Consider the following 22,551-nt stretch of genomic DNA (forward strand, 5'->3'; position numbering starts at 1 on the left):
GCTGTTACCAATTCATAATACCAATAAACATACTACTATTTAAAATAGTACTTTGTTCATATAATATATGGTCTAAATTTTACATTTTTCTAATTTAATTGAGCATTTTTCTTTGCAAATTATATTGTCAGCATTAAAATAAATAAAAATAAATAAAATATAATAAAATAAATATTATTTTACTAATAATTAATACAATTAAAGTTAATTTCAAACTGTTTTAGTATTTGGTGTATTCCCCTATTGCTCTTGATTACTGACCTTGAAATAGTATATTATAATATTTCTTCTTCGTTGCATGTTATAATATTATATTTTTGTGATTTATTGCATGTTTTATTTATTTTTGATTTATTTCAATTGGAGCCTATGATTTTCAGATTTTTGAATCCCACTGTTCAAAGTGAGAAAAAACCAAAACATATTTGAATAGAGGAAGGCAGAATAAGATAACCTGTAGATATTTAACTCGTATCATATTTTGTTCTTCAGGTTTTGTGGAGGCCTTATTCTTGATATCAAAAGAAAAGCCCCGTTTTTCTTCAGTGATTTCTACGATGCACTGCACATCCAGTCTTTGTCTGCCATTCTTTTCATCTACCTGGGAACAGTAACCAATGCCATCACATTCGGAGGATTGCTGGGTGACGCCACAGAGAACATGCAGGTAAAGATACTACTGCAAATCATAGGAAATTTCGTTTTCTATTGTGTACCATGGATTTGCTATATGCTCTTTGTGCCTGAGCCTTCCTAAATAAGAATCAGTCCAACCTTGCCAGAGATTACAATGTAATTCAGTGTGGGTCAATCTTTAACTGACGCATACTGGGGGCACCTTTTTCTCTGCCCTCTTTTTGAAATGTTACCTCTAGTTCAAAGGTCATGTTAGTAAGTTAAAGTCTCACAGTTCATATATGTAGCTGTTTTAAAGGAGTCATGAACTGGATTTTTTGGATTATTTTATAATGTTTCCTGAGGTATAATTATTAGGGCTGTAATCAACCAAAGAAAATCTTGGTCGACTGAAGTCCTGAAATTTTCGACTAAAAATGACGTTAGGAAAAAAAAAAAACATTAAATTAATTAACTGTGCAATGTGCGCAGTACTTGGTAGCCTTGTTGTCCGCCTAAATGAATTATAAATAAACATAAAAAACTAGTAGGCTATTTGCAGTATATTAAATCATTTTTGACCTAATTATTTTGCACTGAAATGAGTCTGACACATGAGTCTGTCGGCTCTGACAGCGTTGCATCACGTGCACCTGCGCAATATCATAGCCTATGATTTCCGAAAATAGTACTATGTTGTCAACTAGTGATATCATCACAAGAACTTTTGAGAAATATGCAGCATAATTTAGACAATTGTTTTTGCCATATGTATTATAATAACTGACAGACACTATCATTTCAGCCGCACAGAGCGAGGCTGAACATAGGAGCTCAGCTTCGCGGCTGAGACACGAATAGACTATTAACTTAAAGCTTTTACTCTTAAACACAAAAGGCACGTCCACTTTAATAAAAAATAATATTTATTAAACAAACCAGATCAAGTACCGTATATACCCGAATATAAGACGACCCTGAATATAAGACGACCCCCCCATTTTCCAGACTTATTTTTGGGACAAAAAGAGATTTTTTTTAGAAAAATTGCAGTGATAATTCATTCTCTCTCTTCCAGCGCGCGCGCGCACCTTTATCTCTCTCTCTCGCTCTGCGTCTCGCGCGCGCGCCTCTCGCTCTCTCTCTCGCTCTGCCTCTCGCTCTCTCGCTCGCTCTGCGTCTCGCGCGCGCACCTCTCTCTCTCTCTCTCTCTCGCTCTGCGTCTCGCGCAGCAGAGAGGAGCAGCGTTTTAATTCAGTTAAACACAGATATTATGTTGCTTCTCTAATTTTACATGCAAGTATAGTCGAAATCACAACACAGATATTTTTTTTTTATCTTATGTGTATTTGATTTCATCAGAGGACGGCTCGATTATCAGGATTTTTGTGCAGATTAACATCTTGGAAGGGAAAGCTGGTTTTGTCTTAATGGGTCGAGTTTCAGTCACTATTTCATATTAACCCTTTCCCCCCGTGATTTTGTTTATATCGCGAATATAAGACGACCCCCCATTTTTCAGCCTATTTTTAGGACAAAAACCTCGTCTTATATTCGGGTATATACGGTAATAATATTCAGCGAACCTTCTAGTAGCCTACTTTCTTCAATTTGTCTCTTCTCCAGTGGGCTGGGCTAGTCCAAAAGAAGTGAAAACAAGGGGGGTGTTCTGAAGACAGACTGTTACCTGTGAAACAGGGGCGCTCTGAAAACACCCCCATTAGCAATTAGTGCTTTCCACCTGAGTGGCAAAACTGATGAAATGAACACGGCAAAAAATCAACCAATCAGAATGTTGGTCGAGCCAGAACGTATCGACCAATAATCGACTAATCGACTGGGAGATTACAGCCCTAATAATTATAATGTTAATATGATTTTTACATCAAAAATTTGTCACAATTTAGAAATAAATGGCTATTTCCTATCCTGATTTTAGCCTCTGATTTGAATGCTCTGTTTGAAGGGGCGTGTCTGCTGTGAGACTTCAGTGGAAACGCTCACTGCTGTGATTTGGCTGACATCTTTGCATATGAAATAAGTAATGCATGTGGAACCCTCTCGAATTCTTTTACTACGTTTTTACTATTACAGCTGTCGAATATGCTTATAGTATTATATTTAGATCTATTCCCAACACATCAAAAGGTTTCAGTGATGAGTGATGACAGACTGTCTGTTGAACGCGTGAACGCAGTGATCTTATCATTGCAGCGCTATTTCTGCACTCTCATGAATGCTTTCACCATAAATAACAATGCAATCACAATGTAAATACTGTAAGAGCTTCGTTGTGCAGTGTAACAGCATCATTGATGACATACTTGGAGTTAGGGCTGGGCGATATATCGCATGACATTGTTAGGCGCATCTCGTCAGTTAATCCGGTTCCTTGATTAGTAGTAAATCGCCATCACCTGCTTTCAGATGGAGCGGCATTTACAACACAGAGCCGTAGTTAAAGCTACAATATGCAAGAATTTTTGGCCTCTAGAGTGCGCTACATTCCAAACAACAACAACGGCGTAGCTTGATGACGATGTGAAGGAGCGTGGAATGGTGGGAACTGTCGTTTTAAACTCCACCGTGGATGTAAATCAGTCAGACGGGAATCGAAAAATCATGTTCATGGATGAGGCTAAGTTCTTTTTTTATAATGACATGCTTTTTGTGGCGAGGGGGGCGTGGTTCAGCGCAGTCTGTAATGGGAGAGAGAAGAGACGAGCAAGTAGGTCAAGTGCAAATGACGAACACCTGTGTCTTATTGCCGTGATCCGCGTGGAGAGACCGCTTTTAAGCCGCGCGCTGGAACGAGAGAGAGACTGAAGAGAAAATTGGACGCAGAGAAAGAAAACCGGTGGATCCGAGCTCTGAATCCGATCCGAGCTCACGCGTTGTGCACGACTTTTGTTTGTTTTGCTTTATTTTAATAAAGTACGAGTCCCAGTCACGCCAACCCGTCTTCTTCCTTCCTGACTCTTGAACCTCATCACACTTGTATTTCATTAAAATGAATTAACCGCAAGAAAAGTAAGGTTTAATACTAAATTGGTTATCATAGATGTTACTGTATGTCGAATTCATTGTTGTGATAACGCGGCGCAGTTTTACGTGTTCTAAACAATTGTTGTAAAAGTACATTCGAACATACCCACATCATTTGCCAAAATACTGATTAATCTTTATGTATAACACATGCTATATTTATTTACATGGCCATAAACACCAGACGTGATAAACAATGTCAATAAACTAAACACAAATCTAAAGCAATAATACTTCCCTTACATAAACATAACTATTACCGAATGCTACATTTGGAAAATATATAATTAAGCATACTTTGTCGACAGAACCAGCTGCAATCGGTAAAGAATAATTGTGTTCCATAACGACTGCAAGAAGCAAGCTAACGTCTGTTGCTTGATAGACGCTACAACTACAACTTCCGCATTTGTCCAGGACTCCACGCAGTACGAGCGGAAACCGAGGGTAACGCGGATATGACGCAATTGACTGGCGACTCCCAGCTCCCCCCTGCTCTAACGCCCCGTTTCCTTGGGTAAAATCGCAATTTTCTCACGATTTAAAAATAGTTGGAAACATTTGGGATATTGTAAGTAATCAACTTAACAAAATATATAACACTGGCCTTGAGATTATGGGATATTTTAATGCAAAATTCTTGCATATTGTACCTTTAACTGACAAGCTGAGCCATATCGCATTAATTATCGTGGACCTATCGCCTGCGATAATTAATGCGATATGGCTCAGCTTGTCAGTTAACTACGGCTCTGTGTTGTAAATGCCGCTCCATCTGAAAGCAGGTGATGGCCAAGTGTCCAGATAAACTCGCGCTGTGTGATTGACAGCTTCAGCGATTGTAAGGGGAGTGTTCTTTGATTGCTTTCTGTGTATAATTTAATCACAATTTAAATAACTAAATATTTTCATGCTACTAAAAGAAATAATGTGAGGTTGATCGTTTAGTTACTGGCTTGATGCATAAACAATATTAAACGATTTTGCAAAGCCTGTGCCGAAATTGTGACTGAATTACCAAATAATCCACAGTGAAATGTACCGAATACAAACAAATATTGCACTGCTGAGACTTTCACATAGTTGAGAAAAAACACTTTCCTAGCATTAGGATCATTTGGATGGTAATGTTATTGATCCTGTTTCGATCTTTTCTCGTTCTCATGTCACTATTCACTAACGCGCCAGTGGGCGGGGCAAAATATGCTGTGATGTAGACATAGGCGTTGATATTCTTCTGCAAAGACGGTCTTTCGCTGCCCTATGATGTCATAATTCCACACTTTTCAGAGCCTGTCGTTTTCTGGCCTTGGTTTCAATAAAAGCTATTTTTGGAATAACAAGGAAGTTTTGAGTTTTGAAACAGTATATTCTTATAGTATAACGACCTATTACCTGTCAAATGATCAAGGAATATTTGAATTCTCAGTTCATGACCTCTTTAAACAAAAATGCTGAGATCTACTGCACATGTCGTTGGCTAGTAAATGTTTTAGCTCAGGGAAACACCTCAGTAAGTCAGCTAGCAAAGTGGTGCAATTTAGATGGATCGATTTATTTGTAAATACATTATAACATTAAATGAGGAAATGAATTAAGATGAGGACTACAGTGTCTGTTCTGAGTAGTCCAGAGTAGATCAGACTCCCCTTATTGATTACATTTACGTCAAATGGGTTGACAGGACTATTTTAACCACCAACTGTTGTTTGTCATTTTACTCAACAAAAGGCCTAAATCCTTAATGAAGGTGTAGCAGGTTTTAGTCACAGTTTTTGATAAAGGTCAAAAGACAGATGAAGTGGTAATAATATACCACAATCACAGACATTCTCATTTGGATGGGATTAGATTTAGCCATTATCTGGTAATTTTTACTTAGATTGTGTGAGAAAAACACAAACATGACTGATTCAGATGGGATTTAAATTGCAGAGCAAACTGTAACATGAAGTCACATCTCTTCAATGGCAGTTCATCACGACAGTTCTCATAAGCACTATTTCAGCAGGATTAGTCTTCCGAACAATATTTGGATTTCAGTTATAAAACAGGACGTATGTGAATTCATATACTAATTTGGACATGGCTAGTTATTATTGAGGAGGGAGTGTCTGTTGCCATTTCTGTGAGTAACTTTGAGTTAGCTGAAAAGCGTAGGCAGTTTTCTTTGTGAAATTATCCCTTGCAAATATGTGCAGCTTGTTTCTTCTCACACATCCTCTGTAAAAATCACAAAGTATGTCTGTGAACGATGATGAATTTCCTTTAACCTCCTCAGGGATAGCTTGTCCCATCCAAATATGGATTTTAAACATGCTTAAACAGACTTTCCTTGCAGGGAATGTGATTGTGACTGAGCTTCAGTTGGGTTTTTCCATAACCCTTTGACTCTTCTTCATTGTGTGTTGGGTGAAGGGTGTGCTGGAGAGCTTTCTGGGTACAGCGGTCACTGGAGCCATCTTCTGTCTCCTGGCTGGGCAACCGCTGATCATTCTCAGCAGTACGGGGCCAGTGCTGGTGTTTGAAAGGCTGCTCTTCAACTTCAGCAGGTGCTTGATCATCTTTGTTCACAATGTAACATCACAAACCTTTACGGGCAGCCAAATCCCTGACAAAATTCAAGAAACAGCTGAAATTTTTTACATGAGCATTTAAAAAATCACTATTCCTTAATCCATCCATGTTGTAGCTTGCACTATTCTGAACACTGACTGACACTTTCTTTTACTAGCACTTCTCGTGTTTATTGCTCTCTTAAGATGAATCGCTTGTATTCCTCATTCATAAATAAATAAATGTAAACGAACTAACTGACCATTTTGTAATTAACTGAAACTAATATTCTGTAAATAAAGCAGAAGTGTTCAGTGCATAATGATTTCCATTGCTGGTCATAGATACACTACTGTTCAAAAGTTTGGGGTCATTCAGAATATAAAAAGGAAAGAAATACACTCTTTTATTTATCAAGGATGCATTAAATTGATCATAAATCACAGTAAAGACATTTACCATGTTCCAAAAGAATTTTATTTAAAATAAATGCTGTATAACTTTTAAGAATCCTGAAAAAAATATCAGTTTGCACAACAATATTAAGCAACACAACTGTTTTCCACATTGATAATAAGAAATTATTCTCGAGCAAACTGTTGCCACCAAAGGAATAAATTACATTTTAAAATATATTCAAGAATAAAAGTTATTTTTAATTGTATTTATATTTTACAATGTTATTGTTTTTACTGTATTTTTGATCAAATAAGTGGAGCCTTGGTAAGGGACTTCTTTCAAAAACATAAACCTTACCGACCCTAAACTTTCGATTGGTAGTGTACTTTTCATTGCTGTATGATTTGAAAGTGGGGGGACATGAGTTAATTTTCTATTCACACTTTTTTCTGCAGGGAAAATGACTTTGACTACCTAGAGTTCCGTCTTTGGATTGGCCTGTGGTCGGCCTTCTACTGTCTGGTCCTGGTGGCCACTGATGCCAGCTTCCTTGTGCAGTATTTCACCCGATTTACAGAGGAGGGCTTCTCGTCACTCATCAGCTTCATCTTCATCTATGACGCTTTCAAGAAGATGCTGAAGTTTACCCATTATTACCCAATCAACCCAGACTATAAAATCGATTATGTCACGCAGTATGACTGCATGTGTATGGCGCCCACTGATGGTAAGACCTGATACTTCTCTTTATCTGATGTTTTCTTCTTTCGATGTTTAGATGCAAGTTGAACCGACTAAACCTCTATTCGTTTGCAAGTTTGTAAACTTACCTTCATTTTTCATTTTAAATTATGAATTGCCTTCCATATGTCCACACCAGATGCAAGAAACGATGAGTGCTGACCAAACAGAAAGAAAAAAAAGATTACTGATGCATATGTAACATTATTTTGCTCAGTGAAGCATATATTATGTAGCACAAAGTGACCTTTTTTCCCCTTGGTTGGGATCCAAAAGGTGCTACTCTGAGCTCAAATGCAGTGACCATATTTTCATTCCCCTGCTTGGCTACCTTGTAGTTGAAAAGCAATTTTGTCTGAGTATGAATTGAAATTTTATTGAAGATTTCTTAATCTTTACTGATACACAAATGGAAGCACAATAGTTTGAAGGGGATTGATGTTTATGTCCGGCATATGATCCAGCTGTTTTTGAAAACAGCTGTTTTTGAAAGGTGTCCAGGTCTACATCTGGCAAATGTTTTATAAATATGGCCAGCATAAATATTTAACTTTTTCTTTTGTTGTACTATTTCTGGTCTTCAAGTGATAGTTTAGACCCACAGGGTTGTTTTTATCTTAAAGTCCCTCATTTTATCCCTTAAATTCATCTTTGATCCTCAAAATGACATATTTAAAGGGGTCATATAATGGTACATGCACTTTTACAAGTTGATTGTACTGAAATGTGTGTTGGCAGTGCCTGTACACAACCATCATAAAATGATAAAAATCCATCCAGTGTTTTTTTTTTTAATCTCCTTATATGTTTTCCCCGTCTCAAATCAAGACGCCCCTCCCACGATTGTTGATTGACAGCAGCGTTTCAACACAGACCCGCCCTCGCTCGTGAGAGAGCTGTCATCATAGTCCGCGCAGACATTGTTGATACGCTGGAGCAGAATGGTGTCTAAGCGATTGTGGTGTTCTGTTCTTGGGTGCAGTAAGGAACACAGCAGTCATTTTGATGTTCCTAAATCCGAACCGCTGAAGACGCAGTGGCTGAGTTTGTTTTCGAAGGGAATATTCCCCACGATCAACGTCAATGCTTTCATGTTTGCGCGAATCATTTCACACACCAGACTGCTTTACAAACGAGGGTCAGTATAAGAAGCTGCTACTGAAAAAAGGATCGGTACCAACTATTCGTGTTCCTGCTGCACCTCCCGAAGAACTGAAGTGAGTGTAACGTTTTATTAACCTTTATATTAATCTTTATATTAATCTTTGCAAATCGCTTGCTGCACGCTTCACGATGAATGCGGCTAAGGTTACAATATAATTCATAATCCCACGTTTATAATGAACAACGCGTTATGGTTATTGTGTTATTACAAACTGTGTACGCAGGTGTTAAAGTTAACGTGGTAGTACTACACTAAGCTTACTTTTGTAGATGGTTTATAACGGTGTCTGTTACTGATTAAGAAATAATGTAAAAAAAACAAACAGTTATAACTGCATGAAGATGAATGGTAACACAAAATTCTTAAGAAACATTCCTGCCGTGACCTCATGTCAGTGCTTCAGCCCTGACAGTTGTACCTAACACTGCATAGATAACGTTACGCATCACTGACAAGCCTACATTTACAGAATTTCTTTTTTTCATGACCATTAGCTGTAACATCAATCTGTCAATGAACTAACGTATACATCAGTAAACGCATAGCGTTCGTATCTACTCTACCCTGCCAGTACACACAAAGATAGATCAAAGTGACATTACGTTAACCAACCATTCAGAACTTCCTGTTCGAACCTTAATTATCGAACTTCTTCGGGGCCGTCATCTTGTTCCGGGTCCGATACGGTTGCACAGTGTCCTCAGAGACTCCCGCTGCCATTCTTCAAAATATACCCTCATCTGTTGTCAAGGCAACACTCCACGTGTGTTGTCAAAACGCCCCACAGAACAGAGGGGCGGGGTGAGCAAAGCTCATTATCATTTAAAGACACATGCAATTAAACGGCGTGCTGAAAACAGAGCTGTTTTTGACCAGGTAAAATGAGTGTTTTCTTACAATACTAATGAGAATTTGTAATTAAAGTATATTGCAAACTTTTAATTTAGACCCTAAAGAATCATATTAGCTTGTACAAAAATGGCATTATATGACCCCTTTAAAAGTTTTTTTTTTCTCCCTTTGAAAATCATTTCTTCATGCCTTAAAATAGCTTGAATGTAACTCTACATGCTTGGTTCATTTAGTATATGCGGAATATGCAAATGAGTCCCCGCCTCCACTCAGTCACAGGAGCTCGGACTACCTGATCCACTTGGTCAGCTTTACTGTAGTAAACGCTGCACAATGGCAAGTGGAAATACTGGTTTAATTCAGCCATATGTTTGAACCAGAAACTGAATAAGAGGAAGAGTGAATTATACAGGCTCGTCTACAAGTCGACTAAAAATCCTGGATATAGTTATAGTTGTGCTATTCATTTAATTTGAATGACACAGTCTAGTGCTCCATATGGTTTACTTTTGCAACTGCACTGCTCAAACACAATAACAGGTGTCCAGTCGCAAGTCTTTTGTCACAAATCCAAGTCAAGTCTTTTGGTAATAGTTTTTTAAACACTACAGGTTTGTTTCATAAACTTGTAGAAAATCGGTGTCTTGAAGACAGTCTAGTTCAAGTCTCAAGTCAGTGGTTGACGATTTTTAGGTCTCATTAATGTTTTACACGTGTCAAGTCTTTGACTGTTTACAAGCCAAGTCCCAGGTCTCATGTTACTTGTTTTTGATTCACGTCACAAATCTCAAGTCAGTTTTTTACGTCTAATGGTATAGTCACATTTATTGTTGTTTGGCAAATGTTTGCTGTTAATTTCAGTAGAAATCCACATCCATCGGGAATTCTACATGAGGGTGAAAGATTTCCCCATGCAGATTTTGCAAAGTTGGTCATGTGAACAAGTTGTTCATGATGTACACGGTGTACTCGTTCATTTTATATATATCTATATGACTATATATCTATATATATATAATTATTAATTTTTTTTACAGTGACAGTACTTTTAAATCTGCAGGATTGCAGTGTTGCAGTCAAGTGGAGTAGATTGAATACTTTTATGTTTTGGGTGTATTACATATTGATTTATGTTTTTAGAAAAGACATCACAGACTAACGTCATATTACGGCCATTGCTGTGTCCATAGAAATTTTGCTTGCTCAAATCCTAGTGTTACCGCAGCTCCAGTCAAGTCAGTTTTTTTAGTGATTTAAGTGCAACTTGATTTTCCATCTCTGACACTACTTGCTGTCGTCTGTCACTTTACATGCATTTGTTTTTGCATGCAGGTTTAATATTGGTGTGAAAGAATGTGTTAGTCAATTATCACACTTCTAAACAATGTCTCCACTGGGGCCGTTTGATATGCATACCACTGAACAATTACAAACTTTGTTTTTGATGTTCTGAAGTAATAAGTAATTCATTTCTTTGTATTGGTGTGATATTTTGTGGCACTGGTGTTGACATTCACTTGTTGTTCACAGATGATAGATCTGTTTATTGTGCTAGTGGCTGTGTGTGTGTGGTGGCCTCAGTAGGAATGAAGGAGCGATCTAGGGGCGGATGTGGACGTGATGCGGTTTGGGGTTAATCTCCTCCATGCGTGTGGTGAATTAAGACTGCACAGAGACCGGCTGGCGGGTGGTTTTCTCTTCCACTCACGCTGCTTTCCTCTAAACCGCTGTTTGCTCCTCTTCGCCCTCCCTCGACTTCTCTTCAATTCGATGGCGCAGAGGGAACAACAGCTGTGTGGAAATTAGTTGCAGTTAGGGGAACCCAGCAAAGAGACTCTGAGTCGATGAGAAGTGGTGAATGTTTAAAGTGGCCATTGCGGGGATGGTCAGCACGTATGCTGTATTTAACTTAGCCACGACCGTGATAAAATGTTTCTTCTTGTGTGAACGTCTGCCTGTGAAATCTGTCATGTGTGTTTAAAATTTAAGTGTCCATTAAACTCATTAAAGCATTATCTACTGATTCTACTGATGATATGAGTCATAGGTATTTAGTCACTTGTCTCAGAGGCTAAATGTGGCTATAGGATAAACATAAATAAATGAGATCATCTGAGACTTGAGTCAAGAGTGCTAAATAGTCAGATGAAAAATATTTTACTTTTGCATTTTTCAAATGTATTTTTATTTGCATTATTTTTTTGGTTTTACATTTATAACGTTCAGATTTTTTCTAAATCCTAAAACTTTGTTTATTTCCAGGTTTATTTCTTTAGTAGTGGATTCAGATGTTTGAGCCCCTCTGTATGTTTTTGGTTCTTTCTGAAGGCCGCGTTTGAAACCTTTGACCTTTTTGTGTTTTTCAGTCAATTCTTCAGATGTGTTCACTGATCCACTTGATGCAACAATTATCTGGACTGTAAATTACAGCGATACAGTAAGTGTTTCCCTAAAACATCACTGAAATATGTGTAAAGGCTGGAATGACTTTTTTTAAACAGATTTTTACTGAACATTTTTACAGATTTTAAAACTCCTCTGCATTATACGCTTGTCGACTTTGTAAATGGTTACAGAGTAAAACGACTGAGTATCACAAAAACATGCACCTCATTGCGATTTTCTGTGAAAACTGTCCAAAATCTGCAGTAGGGCTGGGCGATACGGCTGAAAACTGTATCACGATATAAGTGTTTCATATCGGTCGATATCGATAATTATTGATATTTTTTATGACCTATTTAAAATAAGGACCAGGAGACAAATATATTACATTTAAACATTTTTATTTTAAACTTAACCTTCCTCTGATTATAATCCCCTCAGTTATAAAGGCAGAAATTTCAACACAACCATGGAAAACACTTAAATAATTAAAATGTAAACATAAGTCTAAAATCACAATGGAACCTTAACAATTATCTCTTAACATTAAGTTGCAAAATGAAAGAATACGTAAGAAATGCTTAATAAAGTGTAATAAAATAGTGCAAAGTGTTAAATATAAACATAGAGAAACCAACGACGGTCTTGCATAATTTGCAGACGACATTGGTCTGACAACGGTCAGACTTATAAAATCCCAAAAACTGTCATATTGGCGAGCTGACTTTTCCTGTTTTATCAACATTTTCCTCGCTCGCTACGGCACTCATTTTCCACTTATCACTCCACGCCGGTTCTGTTACTGAAGAATCCAACACGAGACAACGATATGGCGCAACCAGAGCCGTTAAATATGATTAAATACGTTTTTCAACGGCTCTGGGCGCAACCATACTGTACATGACTGGCTGTTAGCGTGCCACCCCCTACGTTGCTAGGTTGCCAGCAGAGAGTGAGTGCCTTACTGCCTTTGTTCGTGCAACCAAACTTGCTTCGCAACCTCTGGTTTCTTCAGACGAAAAAAAAAAAAAAAAACCGAACGTTTTATCGAACACATTTTTTATTGATATTGATTACGTGTCTATCGCGATACATATTGTTATCGTTTTATCGCCCAGCCCTAATCTAAAGACTGGCTCTGACTTTCAGCAACTAGCGTTGACTCTTCCAGACTGCATAACTTGTGTAGTGTACTGTATTCCAGTCATAAGACTTGTTAAATTCATTGAGGTCACCCAATAGAACTTACACAACACATTAGAGAAAACTTCCTTGTTCTGGTTTTGTTCAGAAAATGCATAGTGCTTTTTAATCCTTAAATTGTTGGCTGTTTCCTAAAACATTTTCTCTAGACCTGGCTGACGTTTTGTTCTCTTCTATAGCCAAACCAATCTCCCAGCTGCGAATAATAGAGAAAGATCTCTATGACAATGGTTCCATTCAGATGGAGTCCTCAGTTTGAGATCAATGAAACATAATGCCCAAATCCATGCCAACATCTTTGTGACTGAATGAGCCATAGCTCATGTTTCGCACATTTTGTGTAAACTTGAACAGTAACAGAGTCATTGTCCAACTTCAGAGAGGTTGAAGACAACAAAACAGAAACTAGAGAGCGTTTGATGTTCTGTAACAGTCTTTGTTCATAACATAAGTGTCTGTGAATGAACTGACATTTTATTTTAAAAGTCGAAATCTGTAGGTTTGATATTCTGATCATGTATTTTTGTGTCAATTGTATAGCGCTTGAATGCCAGCTGGTCCTCCCTGTCAAAGAAGGAATGCCTGAAATTCGGAGGGGAGCTAGTGGGCAAAGCCTGTGACTTTGTGCCCGACATCACCCTCATGTCCTTCATCCTTTTCTTTGGCACCTACACCTGCTCCATGTGTCTGAAGAAATTTAAGACCAGCCCATTCTTTCCTACTACTGTAAGTAACCACACTCTCAATCTGTAGCGTGTTTGTGATGGATTTGTCAATATGTGGCTCTAATCATACTGCATGTTTAGAGGCAATCGATATTAAGCCAAACCCTGCCTCTAATTCATATACTGTGGGCAGGTAGACAATTGTTTTGACAATTCAGTTTCTGATCCTAATCAATACTGCAGTTGTTGAGGCAAGAGACTACTGATGTGTGATGCACACTACATAGCTCCTAAAAAAGCTTTTTTGTTTGTTTTTGTCATCTTAGGTGAGGAAGCTCATAAGTGACTTTGCCATTATCCTGGCAATTTTGATCTTCTGTGGTGTCGACGCTCTGGTTGGGGTAGAGACGCCAAAGCTCATAGTGCCAAGTGAATTTAAGGTAAACTTTCTGTTCATATTGTCTGTATGTTACTGTAAAGTGATGTTCCTTTTGAGGTGCACTTCTAAAATTGCTACAGGATAGACTGTTCAAATGTTTTGGGTCGGTACATTTAAAAATAGTTTTTTGAAATAAGTATATTGTGCTCACCAAGGCTGCATTTATTTGATTAAAATACAGTTGAATATAAATATTGTGAAATATTACCATTTAAAATAATATTTCTATTTTAATATTTTTGTAAATATAATTTGTTCCTGTTAAGTCAAAGCTTAATTTTCAGCATCATTACGCCAGTCATTGCAGCTCAAGAAACATTTCTTATCAATATTGAAAACAGTTGTGCTTCTTAATGCTTTTGTGGAAACTGTGACAATTTTTTTCAGGATTCTTTGAGTATCAAAAGAACAGCATTTTTTCAAAATAGCAATCTTTTGTAACATTACAAATGCCTTTATACATTGTAAATGTCTTTTAATGCATTCTTGTTGAATAAAAGTAATAATTCACATGCATCCTTGCAAAAGTCAAATGGAATTATGAACTGCTTCCAAACATGGAAGTCATTATGGCTTTGACTTATCTTGACATAATTAGTTATTTTGAGTTTTTTTGTGATTATCTGGAAAAACAAACAAAATGAAATCAGTAGCGAACAAGCAATACGTTTTAGTCACTCTCCAAATAGAATAGTGTGAATAAATAGCCTAATCAAGAGATTAATTGTTCTGCATTGGATGTTATTTATTTGTATCAGATATATTGGGGACAGTGGGGTGTTTCTACCCAGGTTACCTGAGGGTCTGCTTAATAGCAATGGATTTTGTTCAGGAAGAACAAATATCAGAGTGTACACTGGCTGGCACGCTACTTGCCAATCCACTCAGGACATTACCGTTTGTATCCTGTAAACATTTGCCAAGTGCCACTTCTGTGATCCTCAAACTGCACTCCTTTCATGTCCTCAGCCAACAAGCCCAAACCGTGGCTGGTTTGTGCCACCGTTCGGAGGGAACCCCTGGTGGGTGTACCTGGCAGCAGCTCTGCCTGCCCTGCTGGTCACCATCCTGCTCTTCATGGATCAGCAGATCACCGCTGTCATTGTCAATCGCAAGGAGCACAAGCTTAAGGTAGGCCTGCCTTGAGTCTGCTGTGTGAATCTCTCCCAAGCCAGATGGTTTATCACGCTCACTTTGAGCCACCCAAGACCACAGGAAACACTCACAGTGCCGGGGAGGGGGGGACTTTATCAGGATATTTATAGAAAGTCTCTTACAAATATAGCCTTTTAATCTTTTGTCTGGAGGATGTGAATCAGCACTTGGAGTTATTCAAGCAGATGGTCTGAGAAACTGATACAAGCCAAAGGGGCAAAAGCTGCCATAAATAATCCAGGAATTAATATTTGTTAAATTCTTAATTTGAATGGAAAACTGAAAGAAAAGAAGTTAGATTTTGTAATGTAATGATTTTAATAGCTAGATAGGCTCAATAATCAATAAATATGAATTAAAGTATGAATTATAAGTCAGGGTTATTATACAGTATTTAACTGAAACTAAACTAAAACCATAAAAGTTATTTCATTTCAGCTAGTTGCCAAGGGGAACTTTTATTTTATTTTAATGTGCTAAAATGTACTATGTAATGAAATAACTAAACTGAAAAGAATGAATAAAAACTAGATAGACATATTAATAAAAATGTATAAAATGAAAAACAAAATTACAACAAAAAAAAATACTAAAACTTAATAAAACAGAACATATAAAAATAAAAACTAACAAAAAATATTAATAAAATCAATAATAGGATCTTAATCCTAAAATAATATTGTTATATAATATTATATAAGCGATTTCACCCCACCATCACACTTTAGGTCCACATTGTAACATATTCTGAGTAGTGGAACAAAGAGGAATTGTGAATCAGACAAAAGCAAACCATTTATTCTCTTGTGGCCTGTAATGCGAGACTAATCTGTGTCCTCTCACTATAATGCCTCCCCACGGAAGAACTCCTATTGTCATCTCTGTGAGATGCCCAAATTACACTGCCCTGAAGACATATTTACTGTACATTTGTGTGATGTAGTGTAGTTTTATGCAATAAAAACATAATCGTGTCTATGATTATATTTATAAAATCATAAATGGATGCTGCCTATTGGGACCTTACTTGTTCCAATCCTTAAAACCCACCCTAATCGCCTCTCTCCAAGCTGATACACGATGGGAATAGGGAGAAGAATAGGTCTGGGAAACGGTGGATTTTAACTTGAGACCTAACACATCAAAAGCTGAATCTGCCATATTATCCACACCACTGTCTCACTTACTAAATTGTAAATTCGAAATTGTCATGTTTTCATTGGTTTTAACAAGACAACAGTCAACTATTTTTATGACGCTTTGTTTGTTTTGGACCTTGACAGACATGATCAAGACATTGGAAAAAGCTAAAAGAGCTCCTTAAATTATGTTAAATAACAGCATACAGGTTTAGTACTACAAGAGGCTGCTAAAAACAATCATTACTGGGCAAACTATTCCTTCAAACTGTCACTGACATCAGTCATCAAATGTTTTTGAATTCCTCTAACAACATTGTGTGACCATCCTTCATCTTTGTCTCGATCAGAAAGGTGCAGGCTATCATCTGGACCTGTTCTGGGTGGCTGTGCTGTTAGCGGTGTGCTCTTTCATGGGTCTGCCATGGTATGTAGCCGCAACAGTTATTTCCATCGCCCACATTGACAGCTTGAAGATGGAGACTGAGACGTCCGCCCCTGGCGAACAGCCTAAATTTTTGGGTGTCAGGTATGTTGTAAAGCATTTAAAAGATGAGATGATTTCTTGTGTATTTGTACAGTGTCATAGATCTGACTATAACAGCTTTTGCGTCACTCGTTGACTACAGTTTTGGGCTCAGTGGGGCGCCTTTTAAAAGTCTGCATGTTGGACTGAACTCTAGGGGGCTTTATTGATGCAGCTGTAAGCTGTACAAACGTGAACAGGCCTAGGTCTGCTGAAAACACACTAGCAGTATTTAGGTCGTATTTTTAACACTTCTCTGGTTTGGTTAACCATTCGGTTAAGTAGTACAAATAATAATGATCATCAATATTTCCATTAGAAGTAATCATTCATAATTGGGGAGGTGGGGTCTGATGGTTAAGGAAATGTGCTGGTAACTGCAAGGTCGCAGGTTTAAACTCGTAAACTATCACCTTTATGCCCCTGACCAAGGAACTAAACTTCAAGTTGCTCCAGGGGGACTTTCACTGTTATAAGTGTACTGCAAGTCACTGTGGATAAACGTGTCTGCCTGTTGAGTTTTTCCTATAATTAAAACAATAATACACTACATGTTTGTTTGTCTAAGATGATAGTATGGCTATATGAGATTATTGCTGTATACACACTAGTAATGGGTGCAGCTGAAAAAGCCAACCCTGTAATTATAAGGTGGTGCCCACATACAGTACCGTTCAAAATTTTGGGGTCAGCAAGACTTTTATTCTGCAAGAATGCATCAAATTTATTAAAAGTCTCTAAGGACATGTATAATGTTACATTTTTAACATTAATGTAATTTTTTTTTGTAAAAAACATTAATGTAAACATGTAAAAACAAATTCAAACAAATGTTCTTTTCAACTTTCTATTCATCAAAGAATCCTATAAAAATATACTATGGGTTGTAAAAAAAGAAAGAAAGAAAAAGCAGCACAACTGTTTTCAACATTGAAAATAATAATAAATGTTTATTGAGCAGTATATTATAATGATTTCTGAAGGATCATGTGACACTGAATACTGGAGTAATGATGCTGAAAACTCAGCTTTGTCATCACAGGAATAAATTACATTTTAAAATATATTAATGTACAAAACAGTAATTTTAATTGTTATAATATTTCACTACATGTTTACTGTATTTTTGATAAAAAAAAAAAGAGCATTAAAATATCTTACAAAACAGTATTGTACTTTTGGCCATGTCATCAGCTGAAATGACCATAGACTGCAAAACTATAATTTTTTTTCTGTAATATTTATTTCTTTTATTTTATATTTGAAATGTTGTAATTGTCTCCTCTTCAGGGAACAGAGAGTCACTGGTGTCTTTGTCTTCCTTCTCACCGGTCTGTCTGTCTTCATGTCCCCTATCCTCAAGGTAACGATACAGTGCATCCAGTAGCGTTAAACACACCGCTGCTGCGTGTGTGTTTACAATTTTTTTTTTTTTTTTTTTTTTTTAATCAAACCCACAATGGCTTTGAATAATTGAATAATTATTTCCCGTAGTTCATACCCATGCCAGTGCTGTATGGAGTCTTCCTCTACATGGGTGTTGCTTCACTCAACGGAGTGCAGGTGAGTTCATTAAAAACTGAATTGGGAAAGCCTGTGACATTCAATTTCTGGGATGTAGAATTATAATTCAAATTTGAATCTAACAAAGTAGAATTAAACCCATACACATTATCATGTGGGGTGTTTCCAAAAGCATGAAATCATTTAAATAATCATTATTTGAAATCGGTTGATAGTAACTTAGTTGGGTCTTTTTTGAAGAGTATTGCTCTTTGGTTCTCAGTTTATGGACCGACTCAAGCTGTTCCTCATGCCTGCCAAACACCAGCCAGACCTGATCTACCTGCGGCATGTCCCACTGAGGAAGGTCCATCTCTTCACCTTTGTCCAGGTGCTCTGCCTGGCGCTCCTCTGGGTCCTCAAGTCCACTGTGGCAGCCATCATCTTTCCCGTCATGGTTAGTCACCTCTTTCACCTATTTGTGATTTAACACACAGTAATACTAGAAGCAGACGTGGCTGCAAAACTTGAGAGCTTCAGGACTTTGAAGAGTGGCTAAAAATTACTCGTCAATTATTACAGCCCATTAGAAACAGACACTCAAGTGCAATATTTGTGCGAAACACTTCTGTTTCATCATCTGTAGTGTTTGCGTTAACTGAAAAGGCACAATTTGCTGTATTCTCATTGGTCAGATCTTGGCTCTGGTTGCTGTGAGGAAAGCCATGGACTATGTCTTCTCCCAGCATGACCTCAGCTTCCTGGATGATGTCATACCTGAGAAGGACAAGAAAAAGAAGGAGGATGAGAAGAAAAAGAAAAAGAAGAAACAAGGGAGCATAGACAGCGACATGGAAGATGTGAGTTTCCTGGAAAATGCCACAAGCTTTTTGTTTTTATATGACTATTTTGAACACTTTAGACTTTGAGAAACAAGTTTAGCTTTAATTGATAGCTTTATTACCTGTGCATGATACACATTAATTTCTAACGGTCGAGTAATTGATGATAGATGTTTATTTATTCTTTTTTTTATATATATTTTTTACTTGAAATAGCTCCAGTGACAAAGCAAATTAGATTGGAAATTAAAAAGTACTAAGCACCTCAGTGACACCAAGAAATTTTGTACGATTGTCAGAAAGCTATGAATATTTGGGCGATCATGAAAGAGGAGGTGTGAACCACTCTGGTACATGTACGTTCAGCTCCTAAAACACTTTTTGACCGTTTCTCCCTGTGCAGTCTGACTATCCTTACAATGAGAATGTCCCCAGCATTAAAATCCCAATGGACATGATGGAGCAGGAGCCTTTTTTAGGAGATAAGGCCTCTGACAGTGAGTAGACCGGACCCGGGGCCTCAACTCAACTTGTACCTCTTTAATGATTCAGTGCGAACGTTTTGCTTTCTCTTCCTTTCGCATGCGGTTCACGCTACCACTTGCTCCTCTGTCACATAATACCTGTGGACTATGTCAGTCCTCTATGGCAAATGACAGCTTCATTACTTCTCGCCTGTCGTGATCATTTTGCTTTACTTTTGCATTTCTGTTTGCATTTACTGTGATTTTGTGTCCTGCTAACATGAATTCAGGGATCATTTTAACACTTATATCCTCTTGAACATTTTGTGCCCATCCTTACATCAGTGAAACTGATGATCAAGATTTAAAATGAGTCATTTAGCATGTAACAAGATGTCCTCTGTGATTAATTTTTTACTAAAACGTTGTAGTTGTATTAGAATGAATAATTATCTAATGGAAATGCTAATCAAAAATAATCCCATGAAATCCCAGCACTCACTCGATATAGAATCCTTAGACACCTTTAGAATCGAGTGAATCTGCTTCTTTTTGTTGTTGTTGCTTGTATCCTCTGTGAAACCTGTGCTGGTGCCGTTCATCCTGTATGGTGTGAATGCATGATGTTGGTGTACAGTGCTGGTGTTCAGCAGAACGTGAAGTCATGCGTGTGCTAATAATGGACCATGTGTCCCTCTTGCAGGAGAAAAGTCCCCTTCATTCCTCGACCGATATTCATCGTGCTGAAAAGCGGCACTACTTTCAGAACAGCCCGATGTCAAGGTATGCATCTGTGCGCATTAGTAATATGTATTTATAGTATGGATGAAACATTTTCCCTTAAGAACATCTAATTAAAATGATTAGATTTTGCATAAAAAAACAGGGTTTTCATTACTATAATTCAATAAGGATGCTGACAATGAAAGCCACTTCAATTTCTAGCAACATCATAATTTGTCAAGGCTTCTTGATCACATAATATCACCTCTATTAAGTTGTTCAAATAATGCACTTAGGTATTTGAACCACAAGTTAAATTGTTTCAACGAAATGATTGGTAGTTACTGGGAAATAATTTGAATACCTATTAGGAAGTTGACTGTACTCATCTGTATTTTTCAGTTCAGAGAGACTGCCATTAAATGTGCCTCAGATTAAAATAGACATGGACCCAGATGACAGCAATGCCTTCTACTGGAGAAGTCGAGGGTCTGAGACGTCCATATAACTCCTCCAGCCAATCTGCAGCATAGATTTGATTAAGCTCATCCAATTTGCTGAAAGCCATTTGCCATGGGATATTTTGTAAAAACTCTTCCCCATCACGGATCCTTTCTGTGAAGACTTGAGAACGGCTTGAGGAACACTTGTCTTTCACTCACTTAATCATTATGGTTTGCAAATTGTAATCCCTAAACTACTATGCAATTCAGTTCATTGTTTCACTTATGTGCTGAGCTGTAGAGAAATGCTGTAGCTGTTTCCCACAATTCCAGAATTACTTCCTCCATTATTCATCCAATACAATATGAATCTTTCCACCAAATTGACTTACCATGCCAATATTTTCCTTTTATTTTTTGCTGCTCTACCTCTGTTTTGCATGGTAGGCATTATGTAAAAAAAAAAACAGAAAAAAAAATGTTCCATTTCTTTCTTTTTTGCACAGCATGAGATTTTAATGTTGATCTTTTTTAGTGTATATCTTGAGCAAACTATTCAGCAAATGATTTCTGTTATAATGAGAGCGAACAACTGTGACATAATATATTGTAATATTTAACTGTTGATTTAACTTTTAAATGATGATTAATGTTATTGATTGGCACTGAACCAGCTGTTTTTCATAGTTTCATTTAATATAATGTGGTATTACATTTTATTTGTTTCCTTTAACAAACGATATGCCTAATTATCCAAACATTTTCTAATAAGCTTGATTAATTAAGATAGCCTAATTCATTTTGATTTTCAAGTCTTGTTAGACATTTGCTTCCTCACCTGGTTTTGGAAACGATAAACAGTCTACATGTGTAAACCTACATGTACTCTGTCATCCTGCAAATTATTTACCTAAGTGGCTTAAACCTGAATTGCAATAATACATGAAATTCCTTTAGGTTTAAGATTTTTTATTATTATTATTATTTGTGCACTATTTACATGATGTCTAGCATTGAATGTTAATTGTGTCATTTGTTAAAATAAGTCACAAAATGTCAACAAAGTGGTATATGCATTTGAATGAAGATTTTCAGAGGACGGGGACATACGTCATACAGTGCATGTCTGAAACATGTTTTCCTTGAGCCTTGATTCTTCAAGAACCCAAAATACTATATTGATTCCTGCTAATTTGTCATTATCCTCCAATCTTTCCATCACTTTTCCTCTTTCTTTCAAAAAACATACAAAAAAAATTCAAAATCAACTTATTTTAACCTTGTAAGTATAAGATTTTTAACTTATATATTTTTGGGGGTACATAAAACACGCAATTATTGTGAAAGCATGTCTGGGGAAATTCTTGAACGTTTTAAGCAATGCTAAATATTAATTGTAGAGTGTGTAACTGATAAAATTTTTTAATCAAGTTTTGTGACTTTTTAGAACAAAACAGCTGAAATTATTTTAGAATTTATATTTTTCAAAGGAAATGAATATTAAAAATGAACAGAATTTATTAAATGGTCTCCATTTATTTTTTGTGCATTGTGTTTTTATATTTTTGCTTTTTCCCATCGGTATAATTGTATCTGCTACATACAGGGTACATACAATGTCAAAACCATTTATTAAAATTTTACTAAAAAAAATAAAAAAGTATTTGCATATGTGAACAAGTTTGATATAT

General features: G+C 36.9%; 1 protein-coding gene across 6 annotated transcripts in view; it reads left to right on the plus strand.

Annotated features, from left to right (window-relative positions):
• The window catches only part of slc4a4a (solute carrier family 4 member 4a), a 70,761-nt gene extending 48,376 nt beyond the window's left edge, over window positions 1-22,385 (plus strand). For 5 of the 6 annotated variants that reach the window (XM_084415230.1, XM_084415229.1, XM_084415228.1 and 2 more), the window contains 15 exons: window positions 493-667; window positions 6,079-6,212; window positions 7,071-7,342; window positions 11,740-11,810; window positions 13,502-13,687; window positions 13,953-14,066; window positions 15,035-15,196; window positions 16,710-16,888; window positions 18,176-18,248; window positions 18,380-18,448; window positions 18,672-18,845; window positions 19,084-19,248; window positions 19,634-19,727; window positions 20,398-20,477; window positions 20,820-22,385. In XM_084415230.1, coding sequence (XP_084271356.1) covers window positions 493-667; window positions 6,079-6,212; window positions 7,071-7,342; window positions 11,740-11,810; window positions 13,502-13,687; window positions 13,953-14,066; window positions 15,035-15,196; window positions 16,710-16,888; window positions 18,176-18,248; window positions 18,380-18,448; window positions 18,672-18,845; window positions 19,084-19,248; window positions 19,634-19,727; window positions 20,398-20,441 — 1,912 coding nt within the window. In that variant the 3' untranslated portion in view covers window positions 20,442-20,477; window positions 20,820-22,385. The remainder of the gene's footprint in view (window positions 1-492; window positions 668-6,078; window positions 6,213-7,070; window positions 7,343-11,739; window positions 11,811-13,501; window positions 13,688-13,952; window positions 14,067-15,034; window positions 15,197-16,709; window positions 16,889-18,175; window positions 18,249-18,379; window positions 18,449-18,671; window positions 18,846-19,083; window positions 19,249-19,633; window positions 19,728-20,397; window positions 20,478-20,819) is intronic. The other variant, XM_084415232.1, reaches the window with a different exon arrangement.
• The last annotated feature ends 166 nt before the right edge of the window (window positions 22,386-22,551 follow it).

The sequence above is a fragment of the Rutilus rutilus genome, assembly GCF_951802725.1.
Source record: "Rutilus rutilus genome assembly, chromosome: 7".
NCBI lineage: Eukaryota > Metazoa > Chordata > Actinopteri > Cypriniformes > Leuciscidae > Rutilus > Rutilus rutilus.